General features: G+C 48.5%; 10 protein-coding genes across 10 annotated transcripts; 6 read left to right on the forward strand and 4 right to left on the reverse strand.

The window, feature by feature from the left end:
- Positions 1-376: 376 nt before the first annotated feature.
- Positions 377-4,730, reverse strand: N7516_008816 (chromatin-binding protein RAD9; the record flags this gene model as incomplete). The annotated part of the gene is made up of 2 exons (XM_057221535.1): positions 377-4,612; positions 4,671-4,730. 2 exons carry the CDS (start codon positions 4,728-4,730, stop codon positions 377-379), a joined length of 4,296 nt encoding a protein of 1,431 aa, XP_057071807.1.
- Positions 4,731-5,724: 994 nt separating this feature from the next.
- N7516_008817 (FAD-binding oxidoreductase) lies at positions 5,725-7,169 on the forward strand (the record flags this gene model as incomplete). The annotated part of the gene is made up of 2 exons (XM_057221536.1): positions 5,725-6,622; positions 6,679-7,169. 2 exons carry the CDS (start codon positions 5,725-5,727, stop codon positions 7,167-7,169), a joined length of 1,389 nt encoding a protein of 462 aa, XP_057071808.1.
- Positions 7,170-7,341: 172 nt separating this feature from the next.
- Positions 7,342-8,730, forward strand: N7516_008818 (uncharacterized protein; the record flags this gene model as incomplete). The annotated part of the gene is made up of 1 exon (XM_057221537.1): positions 7,342-8,730. One exon carries the CDS (start codon positions 7,342-7,344, stop codon positions 8,728-8,730), a length of 1,389 nt encoding a protein of 462 aa, XP_057071809.1.
- A 952-nt stretch (positions 8,731-9,682) lies between these two features.
- On the forward strand, positions 9,683-10,805 carry N7516_008819 (isoflavone reductase IRL like; the record flags this gene model as incomplete). Its single annotated transcript, XM_057221538.1, has 4 exons — positions 9,683-9,894; positions 9,954-10,187; positions 10,247-10,321; positions 10,397-10,805. 4 exons carry the CDS (start codon positions 9,683-9,685, stop codon positions 10,803-10,805), a joined length of 930 nt encoding a protein of 309 aa, XP_057071810.1.
- Positions 10,806-11,874: 1,069 nt separating this feature from the next.
- On the reverse strand, positions 11,875-13,320 carry sen2 (tRNA splicing endonuclease subunit SEN2; the record flags this gene model as incomplete). The annotated part of the gene is made up of 1 exon (XM_057221539.1): positions 11,875-13,320. One exon carries the CDS (start codon positions 13,318-13,320, stop codon positions 11,875-11,877), a length of 1,446 nt encoding a protein of 481 aa, XP_057071811.1.
- A 611-nt stretch (positions 13,321-13,931) lies between these two features.
- Positions 13,932-14,633, forward strand: N7516_008821 (H/ACA ribonucleoprotein complex subunit NOP10; the record flags this gene model as incomplete). The annotated part of the gene is made up of 5 exons (XM_057221540.1): positions 13,932-13,943; positions 14,022-14,066; positions 14,176-14,243; positions 14,307-14,359; positions 14,430-14,633. The coding sequence occupies 5 exons, from the start codon at positions 13,932-13,934 to the stop codon at positions 14,447-14,449; spliced, it is 198 nt and encodes a 65-aa protein (XP_057071812.1). The 3' UTR covers positions 14,450-14,633.
- Positions 14,634-14,840: 207 nt separating this feature from the next.
- N7516_008822 (rRNA-binding endoribonuclease) lies at positions 14,841-16,166 on the reverse strand (the record flags this gene model as incomplete). The annotated part of the gene is made up of 2 exons (XM_057221541.1): positions 14,841-15,356; positions 15,411-16,166. The coding sequence occupies 2 exons, from the start codon at positions 16,164-16,166 to the stop codon at positions 14,841-14,843; spliced, it is 1,272 nt and encodes a 423-aa protein (XP_057071813.1).
- A 3,786-nt stretch (positions 16,167-19,952) lies between these two features.
- On the forward strand, positions 19,953-21,348 carry N7516_008823 (uncharacterized protein; the record flags this gene model as incomplete). Its single annotated transcript, XM_057221542.1, has 5 exons — positions 19,953-20,153; positions 20,207-20,311; positions 20,375-20,748; positions 20,811-20,878; positions 20,945-21,348. 5 exons carry the CDS (start codon positions 19,953-19,955, stop codon positions 21,346-21,348), a joined length of 1,152 nt encoding a protein of 383 aa, XP_057071814.1.
- A 478-nt stretch (positions 21,349-21,826) lies between these two features.
- N7516_008824 (M18 family aminopeptidase) lies at positions 21,827-23,371 on the reverse strand (the record flags this gene model as incomplete). The annotated part of the gene is made up of 1 exon (XM_057221543.1): positions 21,827-23,371. One exon carries the CDS (start codon positions 23,369-23,371, stop codon positions 21,827-21,829), a length of 1,545 nt encoding a protein of 514 aa, XP_057071815.1.
- Positions 23,372-24,151: 780 nt separating this feature from the next.
- On the forward strand, positions 24,152-25,747 carry N7516_008825 (zinc-dependent alcohol dehydrogenase; the record flags this gene model as incomplete). Its single annotated transcript, XM_057221544.1, has 5 exons — positions 24,152-24,314; positions 24,376-24,471; positions 24,537-24,764; positions 24,841-25,418; positions 25,469-25,747. 5 exons carry the CDS (start codon positions 24,152-24,154, stop codon positions 25,745-25,747), a joined length of 1,344 nt encoding a protein of 447 aa, XP_057071816.1.
- Between the last annotated feature and the right edge of the window lie 1,181 nt (positions 25,748-26,928).

Below are 26,928 nucleotides of genomic sequence, written 5' to 3' on the forward strand. Positions count from 1 at the left end.
TATTGGTTTCTACCTGGAGTGGCGAAGCTTATGAAATCTGAACGGGGAAACTTCGTCGAGGGATGAGTTTGACAACCAAGGTCTGATAAAGATTTTATCCGCCTATAAATGTCCACGACTCCCACGTAACCTCAAGTTCCTCGAATGGGTTAAGTGACAACCTTATCACAACGGTATAGGTAAAATTATTGATGAATGGGTCGCCAGGACATCTCATTCCGAAGAAAGGAAGAGTAGATTCCTCTTTAGACGCATCATATCCCAATGTTCATCTCGGGAGGTGGTCATGCAAGCTAACAGCGTCTGTAGTCTGAATAGATCCATTAAATAATAAATATTGATAAATGACATTGGTATCAAGAACTGGCACAAGAAATTACTCCTCAAACAACCGACCTAAGATCAAACTCTGACAAACAAACTCGTTACCGACAACCTTTGCAGTACACTTCAGCTCATTAGGGGGCGTAGGAGTGGACGATGCAATTGACTTCCTACGCTTCTTCCCGTGGAACAAGTGAATTCTCTGCGTCTTCGGATTAGGCGTCAACATCGACTTTGCAGCGGCTTGGTCTGCATCATCAACATAAATCCAGTCCCAGGTACCCGGCGCACCGGCATCAGACTGTGAGTCTATCAATGCCTTAGCCGTGCCAAGATCAGGGACGCGCTCAACACGAGAAGCCCCTAGGGCGTAAGTCAGGAAGATGTAGGCTTTCCTCTTTTCCTCTACCTTTCCACGGCCCATGACAAGGAGCACTGATTGTCCCGCGAGCAACTTCGTTCGCGCGGAGATGGTGTCGGCGAGACGGGCCGCGGATGGGGGATTGGGAGCCATGACTCTGGATTTTGTCGCTCCGTTCAGGTACATTGAGTCGCCGGCCGGGAGGAGATAGATATACCAGTCGAGGACGCGACCTTGAGAGATACAGTCCTCTACCCAACGCCCGGCCAGACATGGGAGGTTCAAGGCCAGTGCTTGCATGTATTTTTCCCGTCGAGAATGGGTATCGGCAATTAAACAGGCAAATCCAACGTTATCGGCGAGAGATGTAAGACGAAGACCCTTGTTATTGAGGTCTGCATCTTTGGCTCCACCTTTAGTGGGAGTATCAACAGGAACAATTGACGAGGGCTCAAACAATTCAGTAAATCCATCATGTAATACAGTGCCGCCATTTTCGATGATCAGCCTAGTCACACGGTTTTTAGAGGCTTCGTCCTCCTTGTAAGAGACGGCAAATACCATCCCAGCGAATATCCCGCTGCCTTGTTGAATGCTGCGGGACAAGCGAGAACTGGGCGAAGCAGGAGCGGATGACCTTTCAGATGGGGTATGAACCATGCTCTCTTGTTGGATAGGCGCCGGGCGATATGTGAACGTCCGATCTTTGAGTTGATTCCACAGGATAGTATCAAGATAGACACGAGCAATAGGTACTTTGATCACATTCTCGCTGTTACCTATCCCTCCATTTGGCAGACTTTTACGCTGCTTGGGACCGACTATGACAGTAGTATGACCGTAAATGTCGGTTATAGGATAAGTGCCATCGTCGGCCGCTTTGGCCAGCTCTTCTCTAGTGAGCTTGTCACCGAATCCGCGGACGATATGAGTGACTTTGGGAACATTGTCCATCTCGATTTTGACAGAGTCTCCGACACGAAGCTCAAATCTCTTAACGGCACCCTTCGGCACCTCGACAGGAAGACTGTCCTCAAATTTCACAGAGTATTTGACCTGGGACACACCTAGTGGTGTCCCAAAACATGTCGCCGGATAGTATGCTCGTTTCTGTCCCATCCAGACAGAAAGGACCTGGCTTGGAGCAACCACCGTGTTTGCCGATAAAGCGTCAGATGGTCGAGGCGTGGTAGGAGATCCATCGATGCCGTTCGCCTCTGAATCAATGATATCATCAGAGGCAATTGTCGATGAAACCTCAGTGAGTTCCGATGATGGAGGTGGTGGTCGACTATGAACGACGACCTTTGGTGAGGGTGCTGATCTCGCAGTAAGTCCGGAGCTCTTTTCTGGAACATGCTTCTTTTGCGTAGACATCGAGGTAGCCGTCTTGCCAATTCTTGATCTCCTGCGGAAGGGCTGCTCAGGTGAACCTTCGATGTCCCAAACATTCTCGGAGGCTCGTCGCGGGGGCTTTGATTGCCTTCGCACGGCTTTTTCGGGGAGTTGCACCAAGGGCACATCATCTGAATCTTCGGGAATAGGAGCTGGCTGTTCTTGTGTCACTCGAATGGGTGCAACGAATTTTGGGGGCTGTATGCGAGGGGTGAGAGGTATGATAGGGTCGGAGGCAATATAACTCGAGCCATCATTGCCGCGCCGCTTCTTCTTCGGTCGAGTCGGCGATCCATCAATCAAGGCTCTGAACTCTTGATCCTCAGTAGTGAAGATCCCAACTCCCATATCAAATCCTCCTGCCCCAACCTGCGGGGAAAGATCTGCCGCAATTTCAGTCAAAGCCCTGCGTTGGCCTCCGCCTGGACTAGACAACAATTTTTTGAGAGGCGAAGAGAGTGCCCTTGCCCCAGCTGGGCGGATATGGTGTTTTCGAATACTGGGGACTTCCTTGAACATAGGTGGAAGATCGTCATCTTCGTTGTTGAGTCCATCGCCATTAGACCCAGCCTCGGAATTGCATTGGGAGTGGCTGGGACTGGTTTCTGGGATACTCGTCAGTCGAGCCATATCACCGAGATGCTTAAGACGTTGATTCATAGGCGTCTCGGCCACACGGGATGGCATCGATGAGTTGCCCGCAGTTCCCGCTTCCACTCTGGAAAGCGATGAGTTTACGTGTTGCTGCTCCGAGGGGTTGCTGGAATGTGTTGGTATGTTCTCGTTAAGGGATGCATTGTGAATGGGTTGAATGGCAGGTTCATTTGAAACGGAGCCATTTCTCTGGGTATTGTTGTTCGAATGTCTTGATTGTGGTCGCGAGCAGGGAGAGGAGGACTGAAGACGGTCTCGCGCGGGAGAATTCACATGAGAACGCGAACGCGACCGATGAATACCGTTCACAGCGTTGTCGGCTTCTATGCGTTTTGGTGATGATTGGGGTGATGGCTGAGAGTCTTTCACCATGGCCTGGGAAGAACGCATGGCGCCATTTGGCTGACCATCATTGTGGGAGCCGACGGAGCCTCCATGAGCTGCCGCATCCTCCAGTTCCTCCAGTTCCTCGTCTACTCTCGGGCGAGATGGGGAGGGAATCGGCTCAAAACCTAGTACCTGAGATAGTCGGTCGTGGGCACTGGCAGCAGCGGCGGCGGCAGCAGGGTCTAGAGGAGGTCCGTCGTAATTCTCTTTGTCTTCTTCGGCTGAAGACTGAGGAAGCTCTTGTGACCGGGGTAGTTGCATATCTTCCTCTTGTTCTGTTTCTTCCTCGCTGGCAACAGCTTCTATAATTTCATGGTCTTTTTCTTGTTCATTTGGCTGTTCGGGAGAAGTCTGTAGTCTGGCGGAGAGATTCGATGTAGATCTGGCAGGAGCACTCAGCCCGGCGAACTGAGCCGCAGCTTCCTCATCGATTTCTCGCTGTCGTCGTGCACGTTCTATAAAACTTGACTCCTTGTAGAATTCCTTGTCACTCTGATCCGACTGGATATTGCCGGCCGACCGAGTCAACCTCTCCCCCAAAGTCCTGTCGCGCTTTGTCTGCGATTCCTTCATCGATATATAGTTCAAGTTCGGTTCGGATGATTCCCTCATGAACTGGACTGGGAAGCCCGTCAACGGAGACGAGATACCATTGACAACACAAGCGGGTTGAATCGGGATATTGGGCGACGGACGATCCGATACAAGCTCCGTCTGTAGGCCGTGGACAATGGGAGATGACGGGGCCTGGGTAGCCCCGAAAACCTGACTCAGAGCAAGGAGACCGCCACTTGACTCAATGCCACTAGCCAGCGGATTCCGTGAGATGCTCGGGGTCTCGTTTGTCCCACCCTTTCCGTCATTCTTTTTCACCACCGTGCCGGGTGTTTCTGCTAGGAACCGTTGCGATTCGGGGAAGAGATCGGGTGCATAGGGCATTGGAGAAGACTCGTTCGGATCGAAGTTGCTCTCATCGTCGTTATCATCGTCATCTTGGGAAAGGTTCGTTCCATGGTGCGCAGCGTCAAATTCAGAAATGAGGTCGATATGGCCGCTGTCACCCTCATACAATGTTCTCAATGTCGCTCCATCCGCCCCTGTTTGTGAATAGTCTTGTTGCATGGACTCCCCGTTTTGCTTGATGATACTATCGTACACTGACTGCGAGACGACCTGAGTATCCCCAGGAGCAGCCTCTGCGGAGCTCATGTTGCCGAATTGTGATCCGGGTACAATGCCCGCTCCATTGCCACTTTTATTGGACATCATTGGGCGTCGTTCATGCTGCCGAGGCCGAGGCGGAGAGGGTCGGTGTTGGTGCACAAGGCTCGTGGGGTTTGATGGTGTTTTCGGAGGTAGGTGTTGGCCGGTGCACACCCCGTCACCGTTGGAAGCACTGTTGACTTTGTGGTATGTGTAACAAAGAGTCTGCTTCGGTTCGTTCACAGTTTCTGCAGATCCCGAAAGGTACGGCTGGGATGGATCATGCTCCTGGGGATGTCGGGGTTAGTCCAATGAGGGCGAGGGACGCTGCATGGTCATTACATACTAGCCCCAACGCGTCGCGTTGCAACTTTGCAAAGTCGATGCTATCATCCTGGGTCTCCATTTTTCGACGACATACAGTCGCTGAAGTCTATCACGTCTTGACGGCGGTATTTGTGAGGTTCGTGTTAACTCAGTCCAATACTTCAAATACCTTTGGGTCGAGACATAAATGCAAATGGAGGCGTCGGAACGCGAAACGCGCGTGTCACGTGCCTTCAAGTAATATTACCTCCTACGGACTAGCGCTATTAGAGTATATCTTCGGAGATCGTTTACCATCGGCCCTGCTGATGAATGTATGCGAGAACTCAAAGCATATCGTGTATTAGCATTATAAATACCGGCTGTTGTGCGATGTACCTAAGGTGGCTTTGATGCAATTCTTTAAGTCGGCAGTGTCTCTATGATAATCTGCTAGGCGGGACCCGAAATATCGTCAGACTGAATGGATCAACTTTGTCGGCGCCGATGTCCATGTGCCAGAATGACCTCCTTCGAAAAGAGAGTGGACTTTCTCCGTCTGTCATCTGAAAATGGCAAGAAGCCCTTAACAGGAGTTACACTCGGAGCTGTCAATAGAAATGGTATTGAACGACACCCCACACTGTTTCACTGCTTTCCTACCTAGGTACAGCGACCCATGACCGTGTCCATATCGCGCATGTCGATGAGAATGCCCTTGTGGACTACGGAGCGGCCGAAGAAGTCGTGACCTGAGCGAACAGCAAAGGGAATCTTTTGTTGGCGTCAACTAGAGTGGGAGCTGCCTACATCAAGAAGTAGGCGACGTTTACCTTTCTCATTATATCGGTGGATGCAAACACGCCAAATGAGGACGCTAATCGGATGGTTGGGATGATTCCTCGCGATCTGTCCAGAAACGGAAAGCGTATAGTGGGGAAGTTCCAAGGCTTGGATTAATGCTATGCTATTGTCGTCATTGCCGAGCCTAGGTTGCCAATGCTGAAATCATACCTCGATAATACCTCCCGAAGAGATGGCAAAACCAGTCTTTCACCCCTGGCCGTTGACCAAAGAAGCGCCCCTAATTAAATATGCCAAACAGTGCGTCATCTATCGAAGCCCGCTTGCAGCATCTCATGCCGAGCCTCTCGCTATACACTGAAGGCAGAAACTATCAAGACTGTCTTAAATTCTACAATCATGCGCTGAAAAAGGAACCGCTAGTCTGCGCCCGGCCGCGGACAGAAGAAGAGGTCTCACGCTTGGTTCAATTTTGCACCGAACAAAAGACTCCCTGTGCCGTTCGCTCAGGCGGTCACGACTTCTTCGGTCGCTCCGTAGTCCACAAGGGAATCCTCATCGACATGCGCGATATGGACACAGTCAGTATCGGGTCGGACCGAGCCAGTGCACGCGTTGGTGGCGGAGTGATGGCCGGCGACCTGCAGGAAGCCATCAGTTCTCACGGCCTATTCACTCCTACCGGACAGTCAAAATCCGTGGGCTATGTCTCCTGGGCATGTGGCGGAGGGTACGGCTTCTATGTTGGAACATACGGGTTTGGGGTCGATCAAATACTTGGGGCTCGAGTGGTTTTGGCCGGGGGTCGCGTCGTTGACACCGACAGAGATCCAGAATTACTGTGGGCACTCCGCGGCGCTGGGGCTGGCGCATTTGGCATCATCACAGAGCTTCGCGTAAAGGTATACCCAGTGCCTAAACTGTACGCTGGCTTCCTAGCCTTCCCCCTGTCCGAGGCTGCATCTGTCATGGACAAGATTGGAAGCCTCTTACATGACGACTTTCCTGATGAGTTCAGCGGGGATGCCATCGCCGCAAATCCTGAAATGGCTCCTGTACCGGTAGCCGAGCCCTGTTTTGCTCTGTTTTGGTGTTGGACTTCGGTTAACGAAGACCTCGGGCCCGCGAAAACCTTTCTTGAGCAGATGATGCAGGCTGGCAGGGTTCTGGGGAACACGGTCACGGAAAGTAAGCTACAAGCTTCCATCATGATATGAACTTCAGTCAACTGACCTAGTATCCAGCTACACCAGCCGCCTACGGCTTAGGTGGTTTATCGTCAGGGACCTTCTTCCGCAGTCGAAACGTCGATCGGATACATAAAAATGTTGGCACTATCCTTGCACAGCACCTTCCACCATATCCGCTGTCCGCTATCATCTTTCACAATAACCATGGTAGAGGGGTTCGACACGAAGTGGCAGATGCTGTCGGGGCGGCCTTTCCGAATCGATACCAACATGTCATTCTCGGGTTCCATGGTGGCACCAGGCCAGACTGGACCGATGAGCAGGAGCTTGCAGGTGCAGCCAGATGGGTCATAGAATTGGAGGAAGCGGTTGATCAGAATGGTCTTTCCCTGCCAGGAGGGTTCCCTGCATTTTGGCCCCCTGACCAGGTAGACATACAACAATTCTTTGGGGAGGAAGGGGCCTCAAGACTGCGACAATTGAAAGCGCGACTGGATCCGAACAATCTGTTTTACCATGCCCTACCTGGTCTGAATGGATACTGAATAGAATCGGATACCGTACTCTCTTGTGGAAATTCCCGCCTTAACTGGTGTTTTGCGGATAATTAGTAATCCACTTACTGATGTGGCAATCCCTGCTCAGATTTCTATCCGATTCCTCATCTCCAATACCACTATTGAACGCAAAGAACACAGGAAGCCAACCTGACCGGACATGTACTTCCCCCGCTTACTCTTCAAACAAGTGGTGGTCAGCCCTTCTTTAAATCCGAGCACGCAGCAGGAGCACACCTCTCTACCAGGTCGACCACGAAACAAAAGCAAATTGGGCTGTCGAGAATGCAAGGCAAAGCGGGTCAAATGCGATGAGACCTATCCGACGTGCAAGCGGTGCCAGCGTCAAGGTCTTGTCTGTTCGTCAGCCCCGCGGCTAACACAGTGGCAAGTTGAGACACCGTGGCTCTCACTACAGCCTAAAACGCATGTCAATCCAAGACTACTACAGTATTGGCTGGAGAAAGTCAGTCAAGTGTCGGTTGTAGATCCTGAAAATAATCCGTTCTCTTTCCCAATTTTGGAACACGTTGCCCAATCTCCCGCACTTCTCCATGCTATCCAGTCAGTCAGTGCGAGCCATGAGCAGTACTTCCCGGCCAATATTCCCATTCCGGTCCTTGAGGAACGTGGCAAAGCCATAGCTTGCCTTCGAAGAGAGATGAATCAGATCCAACGCGCGCCTTACGCACACTTTCTGACTATTTTAATGCTGGCTCTGACGCAGGTTGTTGATTCTGACCCGAAGGATTATGGCAGACAGCATTTATTTGGTGCACGCTCCCTGATCAACAGTATGCTGCGAGACACATCTGTGTCGACGACTAATGACCCCGTGGTTCGACTCTGCCTGGGAATCTATCTTTACTGGGACATGTGCAGTTCATTCCTGGTAGAGTCATGTGAACCACAGGGTCTCGACTTATTTAATATATCCCTCGCGGTACACAGGATGGGAGACTGGCACCATCCAATGTACGGAACCTGTAGCCGACTGCTCCTTATCATAGCGAATGTCGGACGATATTGCCGACAGATATATGATATGCCACAGAGCCGCAACCCCAGGCAAGAAGCTATGCTGGAGTCCCAGCTTAGTACCTGGACGACGAAGCCCCCAAATCCCGATCTGGGCCACTTATATGAAGCGTTCCGCAACCACGGGCTTGTTTTCCTCTATCGATCTCGTGCACATGCACAGAGAGGTTGTCCTACGGACCCGGATGTGACTGAAGCACAAGAGTCTCTGATCCTACAGTACGCCGAAGAGACAGTCCGCCATCTGCTACTAATTCCTGCGTCCTCGTACTCCCTTAATTTTCAATCTCTCCCTCTTCTTACAGCTGGATCCGAATTGACCGAGTCGAATCACTTCCTGCGCGATGAAGTGCGTGGCAGGCTGCGAGCCATCTACTCTTTGAATCGCCTCCCCGCAAATCTAATGGCTCTTCAACTCCTTGAAGAGCTCTGGGATGCTCGAGACAGTGGTAGTCCCTCCTTCTGGCTATCACACACGCTGCAGCAGGATTGGTGTTTGCTTCTAACATGAGACTTCATCTCGTCAAATCTATGCTATTAATTCTTTGGATGTACGCCCCTATTCTTCGAGGGCTCATGAGGATACTCTCCCAACCAAGGCGCAGAGTACCATTCTATATTTTCTTCTTCGCACCACCCCAGCGGACATGTCGGTCTGCCGTTAAGGATCTGCCTGGCTGCCTGTTACTTGTATATAATAGAACTACTGGTCCCCTTTTGGCTGTAATGGCCGGGTCGGCTACTAAGGGTGCTCACCACATACTGAAATTTACTCTCATGAGTCCATCAGAGAAAGTGTAATATCTACACCTCAGTGACAAATACTGAAAATGGAAATGGAACCTCCTATCTAGTTCCATGGTTGTGGTGTTGTGCATACTATATCACCTTCCGATTTGTCAAAGTGCCCACAACCCACTCGTAAACAAGATACCTATATCTAGACGTCTATACAACATAGATTGCAAATTTGGATTCTAGATACCAAATGCGGGTTAGCGGTACCTACCTAGGTATCATCCAAGGTTGACTAAGCCGAGGAAACAGAGACGGGCCCCACAACCTCGCGAAACGGCCCAGATAGGAAATTTTGTGGATAAGCTATATATATACCCAGGTATCTTCCTGTGCCCTTGTGAAGCGACGATCACTATTAAGATCACTATTATGTACTACAACATACGTAAAATGACTCACCACAAAATTAAGCTTATATTATAAATTGAGTAGCCGACCCACTTCGTGTACACCGAAACGCGGCCGCTCCGAAGCAGACCATGAAGGAGGTTCGCAATCTGGCCCAAGAAGGAAAATAGCTTACCCCTAAGGGGAATAGATTCATTTCTTTGGAACCCACGGTTTTTTTTTGTCGGGGATTATATAAGTTTCCAAACCGGCCCTATCCCAACAGCTTTCTACACCGATTGAACATTCTTTTCCAGTCATCTCTTGTCTTTCAAATCATGGCCTTCAACCGTATAGCTGTCTATGGTCACCGTGGATTCGTTGGCTCTCGAGTTGTTGCTGCTTTAATTGCCTCGGGAGCTCCAATTACTGTTTTGCATCGCCCTAGCTCGGATACTTCCAATCTCCCCGATCATGTGAGAAAGATTGAAGTCGACGTTCTTGATGAAGACGCTTTGGTTGGTGCCTTGCAAGATATAGACATTGTGATGTCAGTCAGAGCTACTACACATCTATACCTTTTCGAATCTATGCTAATCGGCTTCTTAGTTCTCTTGTTGGAGACGAGGGTACCGACAGACAGCATGGCTTTGTGAAAGCTATCCCTAGGACTGATGTCCAGCTTTTCTCCCCTTCGGATTTCTGTCTGCGGTATTGTGAGCAGGGAATGCGCATGTCCTGTATGAAGGCAAAAGCGGATGTCGAAAAGGCATCCAAGGATGCCGGAATTCCAACCTCCGTAATCCACGTGGGAAACTTCGCTGAATTCACCTTGAGTACATCGTCAGTCATCAGCCGACCACTCGGGATGTTTATCGGTAACTGACTTTCACAAATTATAGGGCAGTGGGTATTGATTTGCAGAATAACGTATTGGTCCACACCGGCAACTCTGCTAGCGAAAAAGTTACTATGTGGTGCGTCGCAATTTACCCAGAGAATCCTTCTCATCTAAATAATTCCTTTGGTCTGATTAAACTAATCCCTTATAGCACCAAGGACTACGTCGCAGCTGCGTACGTCGACATATTTACCACCAGACCTATACCCACTATCCAGAACCGGACCATCACCTTGTCAGAGCTTGCACCAACAGGCATGGAAATTGCTGCGATCATGAAAGAGAAGAACGGAAGAGAGCCCTCTATTGCGACACGAAGCTTGGAGGAAGTCAATCGAACGATCGAGGATTGTATCAGCAGGGAGAGCAATTTCGCTGTGCCGACCTATTGCCGCAAGATGTGGGGAACGGGAGAAATGATGAAGATGCTTCCCGATGATTTATGGGAAGTCAAGGACTACAGAAAAGCAAGTTTAGAGGACCTTGTCATAGGAGGAAGATTGGAAAGCTATAGAGCCCTACCCGATCATGTGTTGGAGTACCTAAGAAAGATGCTCTGAGACATGTATTACCATCTACTCGACCCAACGCACAGTCCAATTCCAGGTGGGAATTGGACCGCACGGGTTGAATGTAGAAACGGGTTCAATGCAAATATTTGATTCTACGGAGTAGGTACCTTTTCTAGTTAGAGCACTTACAAAAGGTACCCCAAAATTAGTATTTTTGAAAGTAAGATACTATACCTCTAAAAAAATTTTACTGTCAAGTAAATTGGACGTGGCGTATGGTCCTATGTCCGAAGAAATGGATTGAGTATAACTACCTTAGGTAGTCATGGAAGGAAGATTTTGTAGCCAATAAGACCATGGGTGTTTTGAACCTGGTTGATTGCTGTGTGGCAAGCAGTTGAAATGTGTGTGGTCTGTTCTGATTGAGATTTAATGGCAATCGTTCATCAATATTAGGATGCATTATAAAATGTAATTACAGTCACACATGGTCATAATCGTTGTATACCCTGAAGGGCGAAGAGGTTATTCCGTTATTCCAAGTGCTCGGGCGGTGGGTCGAACGGCGACACCACGTGATACCATGTGACTTTACCAAACGGGCGGGACCAATTATATCCTCGTCAAAAGACTCACACTTGTATACCCTCAATAAATGATCTGTAAGGAAAAAAAAAATAGGTAGCTTCTCTTTGATTGAGACATGTCATCCTTAGTGCAGGGGCCATGCTAATCTTCTCTGTATATTTTCATTTGACCATATGCCCCGAAGGGCGAAAAGATATCCTTAAAGTTCATTATAACCCCACCTTTCGGCAGAATTACACCGCCTAAGATATACAAACGTAGCAAAAGGAAAAACATAACACTATATCAATTTGATACAAAAACAATGATGTGGTGAGGTATATAGTTTTAGATGTTAGTTTTGAAGTACTTTTTGCATGTGTGATGCCAAATATCATAACAGTAATAAACCTATAGGTATAGGCTTGGGACTTGTACACATATACATTTATGCAAGATAATGCAACATAATTACAGAGGGTATCAGAAGCCCTAAACATTCCCCACCTTGAGGGGACCCAAGAGAAAAAGAAAAAGAAAAAAAGGCCAATCAATCACGAGTGCGGTTCGGAATCCATCTCTTGATGAGGAACTCGCGCACCTTGTACTGACCAAACAGCGCCCCAATATCTTCAAGTGAAGCAGCTGGCGGGGGCACTTCGACATAGCAGACGACCAAGCTCTTCAACACCTGGGCCTGCACACGGCTGACGCAGTGCATCCACCACCAACTCCTTGCCTGCTTCTCTGCTGTGTAGTTCTTCCGTTCTTCTGTCTCGGACCAGTAAGGGTGGCTGTAGGAAGGAACGACGATGACTGCGAACTCGGCGTGGGAGAAGACCGGTCCGCGGTTGTAGAGCAGGTAATCAGTTCCGAATTTGACACCGGAGCGGATAACCCACCCGAGGGATCGGAAGTGGTGATAGACGGCGTAGGAGGTCATGAAGGGATCATCGGGTTGGAGTGAATCGGAGCCGTCACGGGCAGGCTGGAAGGAATGGTGGCAGAACTTTTGGAGGAGGGCAGACGTGGTGATTGGCGAGATTGGTTGGTCTTCCCCGGATTTCAAGGGTGAATCGTAGATTTGCAATGCTCCAAGCGAGTAGGCAAGGAAGAATGCCTCTTCGTTGGAGAGTTGAAGATGCTCCTCATTTGGGAAATCATCAACATCAAGGCTGTCGACGACGGAATCAGGCACCTGGAGTGATGAGGGTGAGGTGGGTAGGAATTCTTTCTTCTGCACGACTGATGAGAATCGGACAGATTTGCTGCTGGACGGGGTCTCGGGTTGGTTTTGTTCCGCATGGGCCGCATTTTGGGCAGCCAGTTCCCGTGCCTGCCGTGCCTCCAGCATCCGAGCCTCTTTTGCCTTCTTCAAGGAGAACTTCTCCGTTGTAGTCGCTGTGACATTAGTCGTATCGTCTGTAGGTGTTGATTGAGCAGCTTCGTCAAGAGGCTCGGAAGCAACAGATTCCCTAGCAGCCGCCTCGGCTTTGAGTCTTTCCTCAATGGCCAGCTTTTCCATCCGGGCACGCTCTAACTTCAGTTCACGACGTTCAGTCCGTCGCAGTCTTGTAATCTCCTCGCTGGTCTTCTCATTATGTAACCCTCTTCTTTTCTTCTCTCGCGCCAGCCAGCTAGGTTCACTTCGACTAAGACTACCCTTGCCGAAGAATCCCATCTGCCATAAGGCATTAATTGATCTCTCTTCCGTGACATGGATCGACGATGTGGCTTTGTCAAAGTAGGCCGAGTAGACTTCTTGACGGGGCGGGGAGATAAGGAATGTGAGGTACGAGAGAGCAACGCTTATAAGAGAAAGAGGGTTATGAGGAATTACAGGAGGAACGTGATGTACATTGACCGGAAGAGGAAACTGGTGAATCTGTCTGAAGTTTGGCCTAGGAGGTCGAGGAGCACGAGGCGGACGTGCATTTGATGCAGGCCCTGACTTGGTAGCCACAGGCTTGTCCATGCTGGTTACTGGAGTGGCCATCCTGGAAACCGCTACTGGATAAAGAAAATATTCAAAGTCCTAAACACAAAATTCGAGGTTAGCGAATTGTGCTGACACATGCGAGTGAATCATTTGTGATAGTAATATCTTCTCAGATACCGTTGTAGTCAATTCAGCGGATCATCGACAGGCAACTAGAAATCAAAAGTGTCGCCTGCCTGAGCTAAATAAATGGTGTCATCACCGAAGAGGTGAAGGGTGGGCAGAAGGGGAGTGTAGTAGAAGAGCTGAGGAGCATCTTACCTAGAAGTCTCTGTATGTATGAAAAACCTGAATGAAGTGTCAATTAGTAAAAATCCACCATGGCTCTGCACATTAACAGAGCTCAAAGGTCATTTAAAAGAGATTCATTCTTTGCTCAGATGCGAAAGAAAAGGACAGAGAATTTTGCGGTCGAAAGCTCCGTTTAAAAAGCACCGTGTGACTAAGCAACTTGGTCCGAGCTCTCCCTCGTCGAGAAAAAAAATTCCTCCACTTTATCGCCGACGCAAGTACTAACACAGGACAATTCATCAATACCGCCAAGTAAGTTTCTAACTCATGTTCTACGTGGTCTTCGTTGCTCGTATGCTAATATTCCTCTCTCCAGAATGCATCTCATGGTATGTTTCATTGCGACATCGAAACGAGCGAATCTTCAGCTCCGCTCGGAGATCGGTCACTAATTTTTTGACGAACAGTACACTCTCGACACCGCTGGCAAGCGTGTTTACACCTTGAAGAAGGTATGGAAATCTTTGCGCTGGAGTCACTGCCGCTGTTCAGCGAACATGTGGCTCCTCGGATCACAGTTTCAGCATTGTCCAATGATGCTAATTTTTTTCGCAATTATAGGTCCTGAACGGCGAGGTCACCAAGTCTGCCCACCCCGCTCGCTTCTCTCCCGATGACAAGTACTCTCGGTAAGTAGCTTATCCTTCTGCGAAGCGCACAATGGAAGAATTGGAAACTGACCTCTTCCACAGTCACCGTGTCACCCTGAAGAAGCGTTACAACCTTCTCCTCACCCAGCAGGCCGGTACGTCGCATCTCTCGTTGCAGATCTCCGCTCCCTCAGGAGTACCGCAAACTGACATTTTATCGTTCAGAGACCCCCGTTAAGGCTTAAATGGATCGACACTGGGAAAAATGAATTACCGGGTGGCATAGCCCATGTTTTGGCGAATGGTGTTTTTCTTGCGGTCAACGGATGGCTGAGATGTCCATACTTGTTTTGCTGTCTTCGGATAATCTATTCGGGTTTCACCTAGACATTCTAGAGAATACGATACCTGATCTAGGAAATCAACAAGGATCTTGTTAAAATATTCATAAAGAGCCCTATCGATTGGCTATATTCTATGTTCAAACGTAAATCACCAAGACAAGACATGGTCATTCCTCATAAAAAAGGCCGACAACCACCATGACAGCGGCGTTGACCAAATGAACTTTTTTCTTTCCATGCCCCAAAACTCCAACCCATGTAATCAAGATGCAAAGTCATCCACGCGGCACATTTAGCGCTTCTTCGAGTTGACATTGCGGCCAGCACCGACCTTAGTACGACCGCCAGCCCTGTTGCGTTCACCGGTCAAGATACCAGGCAGGTAGTCTTCGTCCATGAGATCACGCTCGCGACGCTGCCTCCGCTCTTCTTCCTCATTGGCGCGGACATACTCCTTCTGATCTTCGGCAAGAACGAGCTCGGCACCCCATCCTCGCTGGCCACCGCCGCCCTTCCACTTGCCGTTCGCGCTGCCTGCAATCGGCTTAGGAACACTGTATACATTGCCGCGCTTGTTCCACTGCATGTTCTTCTTCAAGTGCATTGTGAATGCGCCATTGGCAGTGGTTGTGCATGAGACACGAGTGAGAGTATCCTTGCCACAGCGAGGACAGAACTGCTTGTTCATCTCCTTTGTGGTCAAGAAGCAAGCGTGGCAGCGCTTGATGAAGGTTCTAAGATGCTGGATCTTCTGGAGGGTGGTGGTAGACAAAAGGTTGAGGTTCATTTGAAGGAGAACGTTTTGACACTATACAAAATAAGTAATTGGGTGAGAGACAGATGTTGTCTGGGGTGTACTTACCGCGAAATCAGTGGTCATAGCCGCAACCTGCATTGTCTTGGGCGCGGCAGTAAGAGTTGCCGTCCCGGAATCGTCCTCGGCAAGACGCTTTTTATAGTTGGAGGGTGTGATCCATTCTCCGTCGTCGGAATCAGCAGCATCATCCGCATTCTGATCTTCGTCCTTCTCTTCTTCATCGGCAACCGCAACCGCAACCTCGGCGACTTCGTCGGCCTCATTAGCTGAAGCAGTTTCCTTCTCCTTTGGAGACTCCTCCTGGGCGTCTGCGACTGTGGTCTCCTTCACTCCCTCTGTAATGGCTTCCACCTCGGCATCCGCAGGCTTGGTCTCCTCGGGCTTAGCCTCCTCGGATTCCTCCTTCACAGGCGGCTTTCCATTGATTCTCTTCTGTCCAGGAACGCTTCTTAACCGCCAATCTCCTTCGTTCTTTTCGCACTCAATTTCGTAGGCAAGCGCAAGGACCTCAATATCGGTTCTACTCAGGACAGAACGGTCACCAGTCTTGCGAGCGAATTCGCTGATAATATTGAAGCTCTTAGGTGTGGGAGATCGCTGCTTCAAGAAAGGCAGGTAGAGGGTCTCGACACGTGCGCGGGCATCGGGATCGCGAATCTCGCCCACCACGGAGGGGGTGGTGATAATTTCGTCGCACTGGGCAAGGAGGGTTGAAAGCGGCGGGGTATTCTTGAGAATCGGTCCAGCGTCCAGCACGATTGTGTGGACGGGCTTGGTGGATTCGGCAGTAGTGCCTGCCATTTTGTCCTGTCCTGTATATTAGGACTATTCCCACTGATCGACAATGAGAAAAGACGAGATCGTTGTCGACTTGATAGAATTGGCCGAGTTGTGGAAATGAAATTTCTCTGTGAACAGTGGCCTGTGCGTCCTTATCGGTCTATCTTATCGCCTATCCAAATCTACCAAGGTCCTGCATTTTTACACAGTCATCTTTGAATGTATCCATGAATAACTAACTGGACATTAAAAGGCTTTGATTGTACGTTCATTCTCTTGTTGCTTGATATTCAGGTCACTATTTTGAATGCTGTATGCTGAAATGAAGACGGGTTGGTCAAAATAGAGACCAGAACGCCGATATTGGGAGTATATCTTCAACATTCAAATGCCCTTGAACAATTTTGATCGGATGAGGATTCTTTGATTATAGCGGAGGTCAATCTCTAGTGGCAAAATACCCTAGGCCTTAACAGGCAAGACTCCTTTCTTCTTCGAAGAGGACATAACACCCAGTTACCGCCATGTTGAGAGCAGCACACGTTGGAAACCAGGCCAATAGGTTACGGATGCCTCCCCGGGCTGAGTAAAGAGGTTCTTCAAATAGTAGGCACCAAAATGACTTTTGAAGGCCAAACGAATTCGTTCGTCTCTCGAAGCAGGATTAGGTTCATAAGAGCTATATCCGCAACAGAGAACCTACCTTCGATGGTTCTGCACAAACAGCTTCCAACCAATGTGAGTTCCAAGAGTATTACCCTAGAACTCGCGTATCGTATCTGCCTCTCAGTGGATATGTGATCTTCCCTACATAAAATAGGGCCATTGCATGTTTCAACCTGCAGTCTCAGCTAAAATCCCAGAGGTCCTTGCGAAGAAAGGAAATTCGAAAAAAAAAAGACAATGGCAAAGAGAGTTGCTGCAGGCTGTAAGGAACCATGATGAGTTCTCACGTTCTAACCAGCAGTGGCTTGGTTTAGAACACTGAGCTGACATCTTGGTCCACAGCCCACTAATCTCAGAGGATTTTCGGCTGATGGCATGGAAGAAGTTGTGTGAATGTAGCTTTGTTAGCTAAATATCAAGCCGCTATAACCAGAATGCTCTGATATTCGACATCTCACATTAGGCGTTTGTAGATTCGAAACCATCGACAAAGCCACGAGAGAAAGAGAGAGAGAGAGAGAGAGAGAGAGAGAGAGAGAGAGGTCAAGACACGTGGAATCCAGTCCAATCGAGCTGTCCCTATCCTAATTTGAATATGGCTAGCTGCAGTCAGGTGGGTGCCTAAATATATAGGGGTGGTACAACATAATTAGATGCACCCTACCCCATGAGATGGTTGACTGAAGAAGTTATAGAGTCGTCTTGACGTATCAAAAATGCCCAAAATTGCGACAAAATAACGGTTTTTTTTAGCTCCCATTAGCTCCTACCTATTAAAGCGATAAAGTTTTCAATCTCTAAATCAGACTTGGTTAAGTTGAGTACCTAAGTAATGGGGTGGTACTCCAATTTTAACAGAAACTAGATTGCACATTTTAGATTAATGCAAGATGTCCCAAGCTGCCATGACAACTCGGCAAGCAAGGCAACTTGCATACAACGCAAGTGTACGGAGTAGAGCCTAGCGCCCTGCATATTGACAAGAGGTATTGCGTATATGGGAGTTCCACTACAGGATTCAAAATGTGGCAGCTAGAAATGCGAAGCCATGTTTCTTTGATCCTGCGACAGATGATCAACCATCGATATTCGTGTCTCCAAACGAATAGCCCTAATGGTTGTATGTGACATGTCAACTCGCCAACGCCACCTTGGCAAGGGTCTTTTTTTGGCCACACGCCGTTGGCGAAAAGCCCAAATAATGTGACTTATTAATTGCTTTTTCTTGAATTGTTCCAAAAATTCGATGCATTGCCACGAGCCGAATTGCGTGGGTATCAGTTTTGGATGTTGTGAGACTCACTAATCGAAGTCACACAATCATGCTGAGACCAATGTGCTTTGTATGAGAAACATTTGCAAAGTACAATTAGCAGGTTGAACAATCGAGCACATCCCCATATTTGTGACAAACGAAGCTTTTCGGGAGCGGATATCCGGGGCATGGTCATCCCTTACAAGGTCTGTGCCATTATCGAATGAAGTGGCTAGATGTTCCAACAAATAGGAGATTTTATCCTCTCTAACTATTTGAAGTTTAGTTGGACACTCTGTTCTTTTAGCTGTGGGTATTTCTGTCGCATACGGGGTAGTTCAGTGGCAATAAATAGAGCGCCCCTTACACATGAAGCAGATGAGCTTAATATAGCCCTAACATCCAAAATGAGACAGTGTCTACAATAGGGTGTTCGTTCCTCGGTCAACTAATAAGACAGACCAGACCTTGTTCTAACCATTTTTTAAATCTCCAAGGTAACAAAATGAGGGGCAGAACGAGAGGGGCATGTATCGACATAGGTCAGAGTGTCGCGACATCTTGAGTTGGAAGCTTTTACCGACCATCTCCGTCGTTACCTGGAAGTCATCGCCGCACTGGATTATGTCATGGAAATAAATATGAGAGTTGGCTTCTAACCCTTAGTGATGAGCATACCCGCGGTTTAGAAGCTAGTAATCAACAGGTTTGACACTTCCAAGCTCACATTAGCCCCTACAGCCGGACAACTTTCCACACGTGGACTGACTACATCCCATAGGCAGGCAGACTGATACATAGGGTTGGCTCACTCCAGGATAATATAGTCTTAGGCCCCACTCGTCATCATTAGCTGCTAGTTATATATGCCTCTTCAGTGTCACCGTCGGAGATGATCGGATATCAAATGAAATGACCTCCGAGCTGTCTGCAAGTTAATACTTGTATGCAAGTCCTGCATAATGTCATATTCGAAGTGATTTGGAATTGCTTCAACTATTCTATATGGCATCCCAGTAACTTAGAACGGAGTGATAAGTCCGTGGAAGTATAGTTTCGCGTGCGTCAATCAACGAAAAAAAAGAAAGAATAGCCTATAACTAAGTACTGAACGGTAAGTCGAGTCGACCGTCCCATATGCGATCGACAGGAATAGCTTAAAATTATTGAACTATTAATGGTAGTGAGACGGAAGGGGTAAATGTTTCTGGAGTCTCAAAATAAGGTGTGGGAAATTAATATATCAAAAACACCCTGTAAACTATAATCTACCCCCATGTAAATTGCAGCCACAACCACCAAGTTCAAAGAGTAAAGAAAAAGAAAAGATAGCAAAACCAAAAAAATAACAAAGAATTATCATATAGAGGTGTAGTTAGTACGGACTACATAGGTACATATCGAGTCCATTGGGGGCCAACTCAGTACCCGATTCGTTGTATGGGACCCCTTGCGCTGCACGCTGCTGCAAACACGCTTTTTAGACGGGGATCCTGTCTCACGTCAAAAGCATTAACCCGCCCATCCGAGGAGTGAGGAGAGAGAAAATGCCTGACCTTTTATGAACTCGGTATTGCCTCTCTCTCAAAAAGGGATAGTGGATTCGTTCCTCGCCCGTTTGGTTTCTGGGGCTGCATGGATTGTTTATGGCAACGCTACGCATAATTTTTATGTGCTTAGGATTATAATACCGTGATATCCTCTTGAATTTTCTATTTCTTAATGGAGAGGTTGTTCTCTTATCACTCCTTTGTGCCCTATACCAGTCGTTAATTAGATCAAGATCGTCTATCTGATCGGATCGTTAGACTGTTCCCCCCGGGCAATCTTCTCTTTGAGGAGTAGCCATCCCTTCGTTTTTCCCAAAGCCACAAGATCGTATGACGATGGATCTATTGTACATTCGAGATGCGATCTTCAGGCGAGATAATGATGGTATCTTTATGTCTGCCCGTGGCGCACAGGGCTTGGTTGTAAGCGTTGTGTTCACGGCCTTGGCAACCTGCTTCGTGGCGATGAGGATGTATACTCGTATGGGACTTATGAAACGAGTGGAAGCAAATGACTGGATGGTCATTATAGCACTAGTAAGCTAGGTGGTTGATATCGAAGAATGTGGTATACTAACACATATGCATAGGTCAATTCATATATCTTCATGGCCCTCGACATTATCGAAGCTGTCAGTGGAATGGGTGTGCATTTCAAGGATATCCCACCGAACATCTTCCTGAGACAGATGAAGGTGAGCTTGCCCTAAGCCGGGCCCCTCGGCTATCAACAACATCTAACAAAACAATCCCAATAGGCTTTCTGGCTCACGATTCCTTTCTATAACGCCGCCGTTCTCTGCGCCAAAGCCTCGATTCTGATGCAGTACTTTCGAGTCTTCCCAACACACCGCATGCGTGTCGTTTGCTGGGTCATGATCGCCATCCTCGCCATCTATGGCACATGGGCCGTGATCAGTGCATTTCTCAATTGCATTCCCGTCGCCAAATTCTGGGACGACTCAATCCAAGGCTACTGTCTGGACAAGACCAAGCTGTGGTTCTCCAATGCTAGTATGCATATATCGACAGATATTGCTATCCTGGTCATCCCCATCCCAGCTTTGATTGCAATCGACTTGCCCCGAAAACAAAAGCTCGCTTTAATGATCATGTTTGCTCTGGGTGGCTTGTGAGTTATCCCGTTTCAGACACCAACCAGTCCCAAAACTACTAACACTCAACACTCATCAGTGTCTGCATCACTAGTATCATCCGTCTACTCAGCCTAAAACAAATCGCCGATTCAACAGATCCCACCTGTAAGTATCATATCTAAGCCCTGCCTATTTTATCCCAGAAACCAAACTAACACCACCAAAAACCAGATGACAACGTCGCCGCCGCCTCCTGGTCCGCTATTGAATGCAACACAGGCATTATCTGCGCCTGTCTACCAACCCTAAAACCCCTCGTCGCCCGCATCTTCCCAGGCATGGTATCAACTTTCAACGCCAGCCGTCCCACCCGCGGCGACACAACGCAACGCAACTCCGACTGGAATGATAATGCATCTACCCTCGGCCCACCCGGCGAAGAACACGAATACGGCGCTGGTGACCCGGAGCGGGTTCTCGCTCTTGCTCCTGGAACCGGCTTCAGATCTAGTCTTAAACGCTGGACAAGAGAGGAAGAGAAGAAATTGTCACAGATTACTTCGGTTCCTGGGCCTCGTCCTAATAGGGTGGCGCATCCTCGTCCTTTACCTGGGGATTTGGCAGTGCCGTTTTGAAAGTCTGTTGATGTATAGATGCGCATTTGGTTTTTGAATGGCTTATGCAGTCATGTTGGTGGCTTGGAGTATAAAGTGATATACCCGTCGGAGCTTTCTTTTTTTTTTTTTTTCTTTTGTTTCTTGTCAGAGTTGCACCACCCTCGTTGGGCCTGGCGGTTGTCAGGTTATGATTACCCCGTGGGGTACACGCTCTCTCTCTCTCTCTTTTTTTCTTGGGTCATTTTAAAGATTTAGTAATGTGGAATGTAGGTGTGGAAATTCTTGGATATATAGTTAGCTAGTCAAGGTACAGCAATCGAATCAAACAGATAACTTAATGCTGAGAGTTGGAAGAGCAATAGTCACAGAATGAAACCACTTCGTTGTAGTCCAATAAACGCCTCAAGAATAGAATAAACAGACAACCCGCCTATAACAGGCATGCACAAAGGGAGAAAGAGGTCTATATTGTCTAAAGCGAAGCAAATTTACCGATCTAAAAATCAGCGAACTCCTTGTCGACTTCTTCGTAGTGATCGAAGAAACCCTTGAACAACTTGACACCCAGACCGGGGTCCAAGCTTCCGGTAGTCGCCCGGATACTGTGCATGCTCAGCTGCGGGATACCGCAGTCAATGGCCCTCATGCCGATCTGGGCACTGGTCATGGGCCCAATAGTGCCACCGCTACGAGAGTCATTGCGAATCTGGAAGACCTGCAGGGTTGACCCACAGCGCTCTGCAACCCGCCTAAGGACACCCTCGCTGACGCTATCGGTAGTCATGTGTCCGTTTGAGTCGGTAGACACTGCCACACCAACGTTGAGGCGGGGCGCGTGGTTCTCCAGGTAAACATTAAGGAAGTTCGGGTTCACTGCGTGGATGACATCTGATGATACCAAGAAGCTGTTGGCTACTGTCTGGGAAAGGAGATTGGGCCCGTAGTTGTCCTTCGCAAAGGCCTCGGCAATCCGCTCCATGACACTGCTCATAAAGTTCGACCGAGCACCTTGTCGGAGCAAACTGCCAATCTCTTCATCATCGAACATACCGACCATCTTCACGGTCCCGGGCGATGTGCTATCCGAGGAAGCAATGAGCGCTTCCTGTGCAGCATAGCAGCAGAGCTTATCGTCAATGCGACCGGCGAAGATCATGTCCTTCTCCAGACCTCCTAGTTGAGCTGATTGAGTATCGAAGAGTTCCAATTCCCAGTTGACAATAGTGCTGTAATCTGTAACGCCAATCTCCTTGGAAATAATCTTCACAAGCTTCTCAGGCTGGGTCGAGGTAAATGTGCCAAACTTGATGTCGCTGGACTCGGTCTTGGCGTTTCCAAACAAATCAGAGTTATCAACTCCGACGACAGGCACCATCTGGGTTTCCTCGTTGAATGGGCCATTTGCAGGGGTACCGAAATGGGGAGCGAGGGTAGGGATACGAGCAATAGGCCAGTCGAGTTTGACCAGCTTAGTCTCCACCTTGCCAGTTTCCGGGTCGCGGACGAGCACGCGACCACCAATACCAAGATCACGATCCCACCAAGTGGTGCCGAGACCACCGGCGTATGGGGCAACGCCGAGTTGCTGGAAGCCTGCTTTGTTCGGTAGCTTAGACACGGGCTTCAGCTTGGCAGTCAAGGCATCGACGTGACCAGCAACGATAGCCATGCCATTGCCGCTCTCGTATTTGGAGCCAATGTTGAAAGCGATCAACGAGCTGTCGTTGCGGGTAATGTAGAACTTGCCGCCTCGTTTCAGCTCCGATGTCCACACCGCTCGTTCGGAGAGTTGCTTGTAACCATGCTCTTCGAGCTGCTTGGAGAAGGATTTGACGGCGTGGAAAATTGTGGGATTGGATGTCATGAACTCGCAGTATGGTTTAGAGTAATCCTCGGGTCGGATAGCTTCATTGGCGATCGGTGCCTGAGCTCGGACTGGCTGTGCTGCAGGTACAGGCATGAAGGCGCTGGGCAGCTGGGCGGACATTTGTGAGGCCCACGGCATATCTAGGCCTTGGGTGGTATTGTATTTTCTAGTCATATTGTAAATAGAGGGTTGGATTGTATGAGTGTAAGGAAGAGAAAGAGTTGGAGAGAATGACTCGTGAGGGGAAAAGGCGGAGTCCCGACGGGGGGGGCTGGTACCTGATCCGTGGGATGTGCCCCCTTGCTTATCGCCGAGTCCGGTGATAGCGGATTCAGCTGTGTATTGACTCACGTGTGACAACTACGTGTTTCTTTTCTTCTAGGTCAAATAGTACCTGAATGTAGGTAACCTGTATGGAGTAGGATGATGCTATTGAGATTATTACAATATATTTGGCTTGGTAAATGCTTCATTCGGACTTATAAATATCACTACATCAAATTGAATCCTATGACGCTATTTGCTACCAGATTGATTCTACTAACTCTGCCACTACAAAGGCAACATGCCAGCAGGGATAGGGATATGAATACCTTGAGATCTGTACTGGAGCTATGTAAAGGTCAAGTAATCTTGGAACACTCATAAATATGCCATTTCTCTCCAACTAGATCCCGATATATATCCTACGATTATTACGCCTCATCAACTTTCATGGACTAATGTAATTTAACAAATAATTGACTAGAACGCCTTCGTTTTCATACAAACTCCCCTTTCAAGTTCTATAATCCTGGGGATAGGATAGCTCTTGACGTACATCCGACATCATGGTGATGTCAGTTGATAGTAAAGACTGAATGCCCTGGAAGTCTTTATTATCTCTCTCATGGACATAGTACATGCACTAAATTTGCTACTTCTCAACTACACATATCCTCGAACATATTAAAAATGGCAATGACCCAGACAGCTAACCTGGTAGAGAAGATTCTCGGCCATGGTGATAATGCGACAATCACCACTGACGTGTCTAACTATGCCAATGAATATGGAATGGAGAGTGGAGAGATGATCCAGGCTACTACCTGGCAAGGGAAGAACCAAATCAAAGTTGGTAAGTGAGAGAGGGAATTGCCAGCTTAAGCCTTTTGTACCTTGCCGACCACTGCGATTAGTGCAAATGCCGAAACCACGGGTGATCGACCCTGGAGACGTGATTGTCAGGGTGACAGGAAGCACGATTTGCGGTAGCGATCTTCACCTGTATCACGGTATGAAGACATTTCTACGACCATCCAAGCGAGCAAATAGACTGACCCACTTGCGCCGAGTAAAGGCGTCATTCCTCAGCTGGAGAAGGGCGACGTGCTCGGCCATGAGTGCTGTGGAGTTGTGGACAGTATAGGGCCCGAGGCTAAGAAGGTCAAAGTCGGAGAACGAGTTGTCGTTTCTTTTCCGATCGCTTGTGGAGATTGCAGGAATTGTCGTAGAGAATACTATTCTCAATGCGACAAGACCAACGAGAATACTCTGGCCAATGCTCTATATGGAAAACGAACTGCAGGTAAGTTGAAAGGAGTAGTTGATATGCACTTGATCTGGCCTCGGAGGTCTACAAATGCATACTAAATGGGAAACAGGCATATTTGGATATTCCCATTTCACTGGTGGGTTTGCAGGTGGCCAGGCCGAGTATATTCGAGTTCCATACGGCGACGTCAATCTGCTTTCCATTCCAGTCGAAGTACCAGATGAGAAGGCACTGTATGTCTCGGATGTTATAGCCACCTCATGGCACTGCGTGGTCGATACCGGTGTAAAGGAGGGAGATGTTGTTGCGATCTGGGGAGCCGGACCGATCGGGCAGATGTGTGCAAAGTTCAGCTTCTACCATGGAGCTAGTCGAGTCATCCTCATCGACGGAGGTGATGGGGCATGGCGATTGGAGTTTGTGAAGACTAAAGCGCCAAAGGTTGAGACGATCAACTTCACTGATCTGCCAAAAGGGGAGTCAGTGACATCACAGCTGCAAAAGATGGTCGAGGGCGGACCCGACGTTGCTTTGGAGTGTGCAGCGGGTGAATACGCTAAAGGATGGGCGCATTACTTTGAGCAGATGCTTGGGATGGAGACGGATACTTCGGAGTTGTTGAATGAGATGATTACTGCCGTCCGCCCGTTCGGCCATGTTGGGGTGACGGGTGTCTATGCCGGTTTTGTGAGTTCACCGATATTCGGACGAGCGAAGTATCTAACAATGATTCCCAGACCAACCACTTTAACATTGGGGCTCTGATGCAGACAGGCGTTCACCTTATGGGTAATGGGCAGGCTCCTGTTCACAAGTATTGGAAGCACCTTATGGACCTCATTCAGACGAACGATATTAATCCGCTGGATATGGTGACCCACCGGGTCCGCTTGGAAGACATGGAGGAATTGTATGCGATTTTCAATAAGAGAGAGATGGGCATGCAGAAGGTCTTCGTACAGACTAAGCATTCTGCTCCTCCATCAGATGGAGCTCCTCGATTAACGGAGCTGTGAGGCAATGTTGCATGTTGCAACCTTTTGAAGAGAATGACTATTTGGAATTACCCCTGGGACATACTGTAGAGTTCATGTCCCTCACAGATTGACGGCTTTGTATTGATCGGCCTTAGCTGGAATCCACTCAGCTCATATTTCGGATTCTATATTGCAATTCATCCAAGCAGATCAAGAGAGAATTGGGGGTCCTTGATGTGTACCGTCATCAAGTCAATTTATACCATTCGTTTCATCATAATCGCACTGAAAAGACATAACCGAGAATAGTGGATCGAATTTTCGGATCGCTGAAAATGGGACTCTAAACGCTAGGGAAGCAAGTGTCCAATGGCGGCGACTTCTTTCCATGCATTCCACTTTTTCCACCATCAGTCTCTGCATACGCACGTCACAGACAGCTCTGTGACTAACTGGCGGTGGTGATCTCCAGATCGGGTCATGTACACGAAAGTTCCGCTGTTCGGCCCTCGCTCGGAATGAGGTTGGGGAGCATCACTCACTGATTGATAAGATTCCGCACTGTGGGGGGCACCCCCAAGGTTGGCCAAGACCACCAACCACTTCCACAGAGGGCCGACCCAATCATCCAAAGACGAAAAATACGGCAGGGAAAGGGAGACAATTTGCCGATTTCCAATTTAGTCCTTGCGTTATGGTCAGCCCTAGAGTCGAGCGGTGTTAGTGCAATCAGATAAGATCAGAGAGACCGACAACGGCCGTACGGGATCCAATTCCCATGTCGATCCATACCCTCACCGCTGCTGAATGACTCCTGGAAAGGTTCTTTCATGCATTGCGAGATCCTCATTGGCTCAGTCGCCGTTTCTGCTAGGTAATGACTACAGGGCTGGTAGACCGGAAGAAGTAGGGGGAGTTTTGCCCACCCATGGTCAATGGATTGACGAGACACTCCACCCGAGCAAATTTTACTTTCACTGGAGAGTTCTGATCCGTGTCATCTGTCCTTGGGTCATTGACGATCAAGCGGGTGAACGGTGAACTGCATAGGAACTTTGGCACGTTACAGAGTATGCAGTTGGGAATTGGGGAGAAATTATTTGCTCTTGTAGCAGTCCTTAGCCAGTTCCAGCAATTGATACTCAAGCTGTGCCTAAGAAATAATAAACGCATTTAGCGAACAAAAATATGCCTACGTTAAATAAAAGTGCTGCGTCAGC

Source organism: Penicillium verrucosum (genome assembly GCF_028828655.1).
Source record: "Penicillium verrucosum strain IBT 35672 chromosome Unknown utg000003l_segment0_segment0, whole genome shotgun sequence".
Lineage (NCBI taxonomy): Eukaryota > Fungi > Ascomycota > Eurotiomycetes > Eurotiales > Aspergillaceae > Penicillium > Penicillium verrucosum.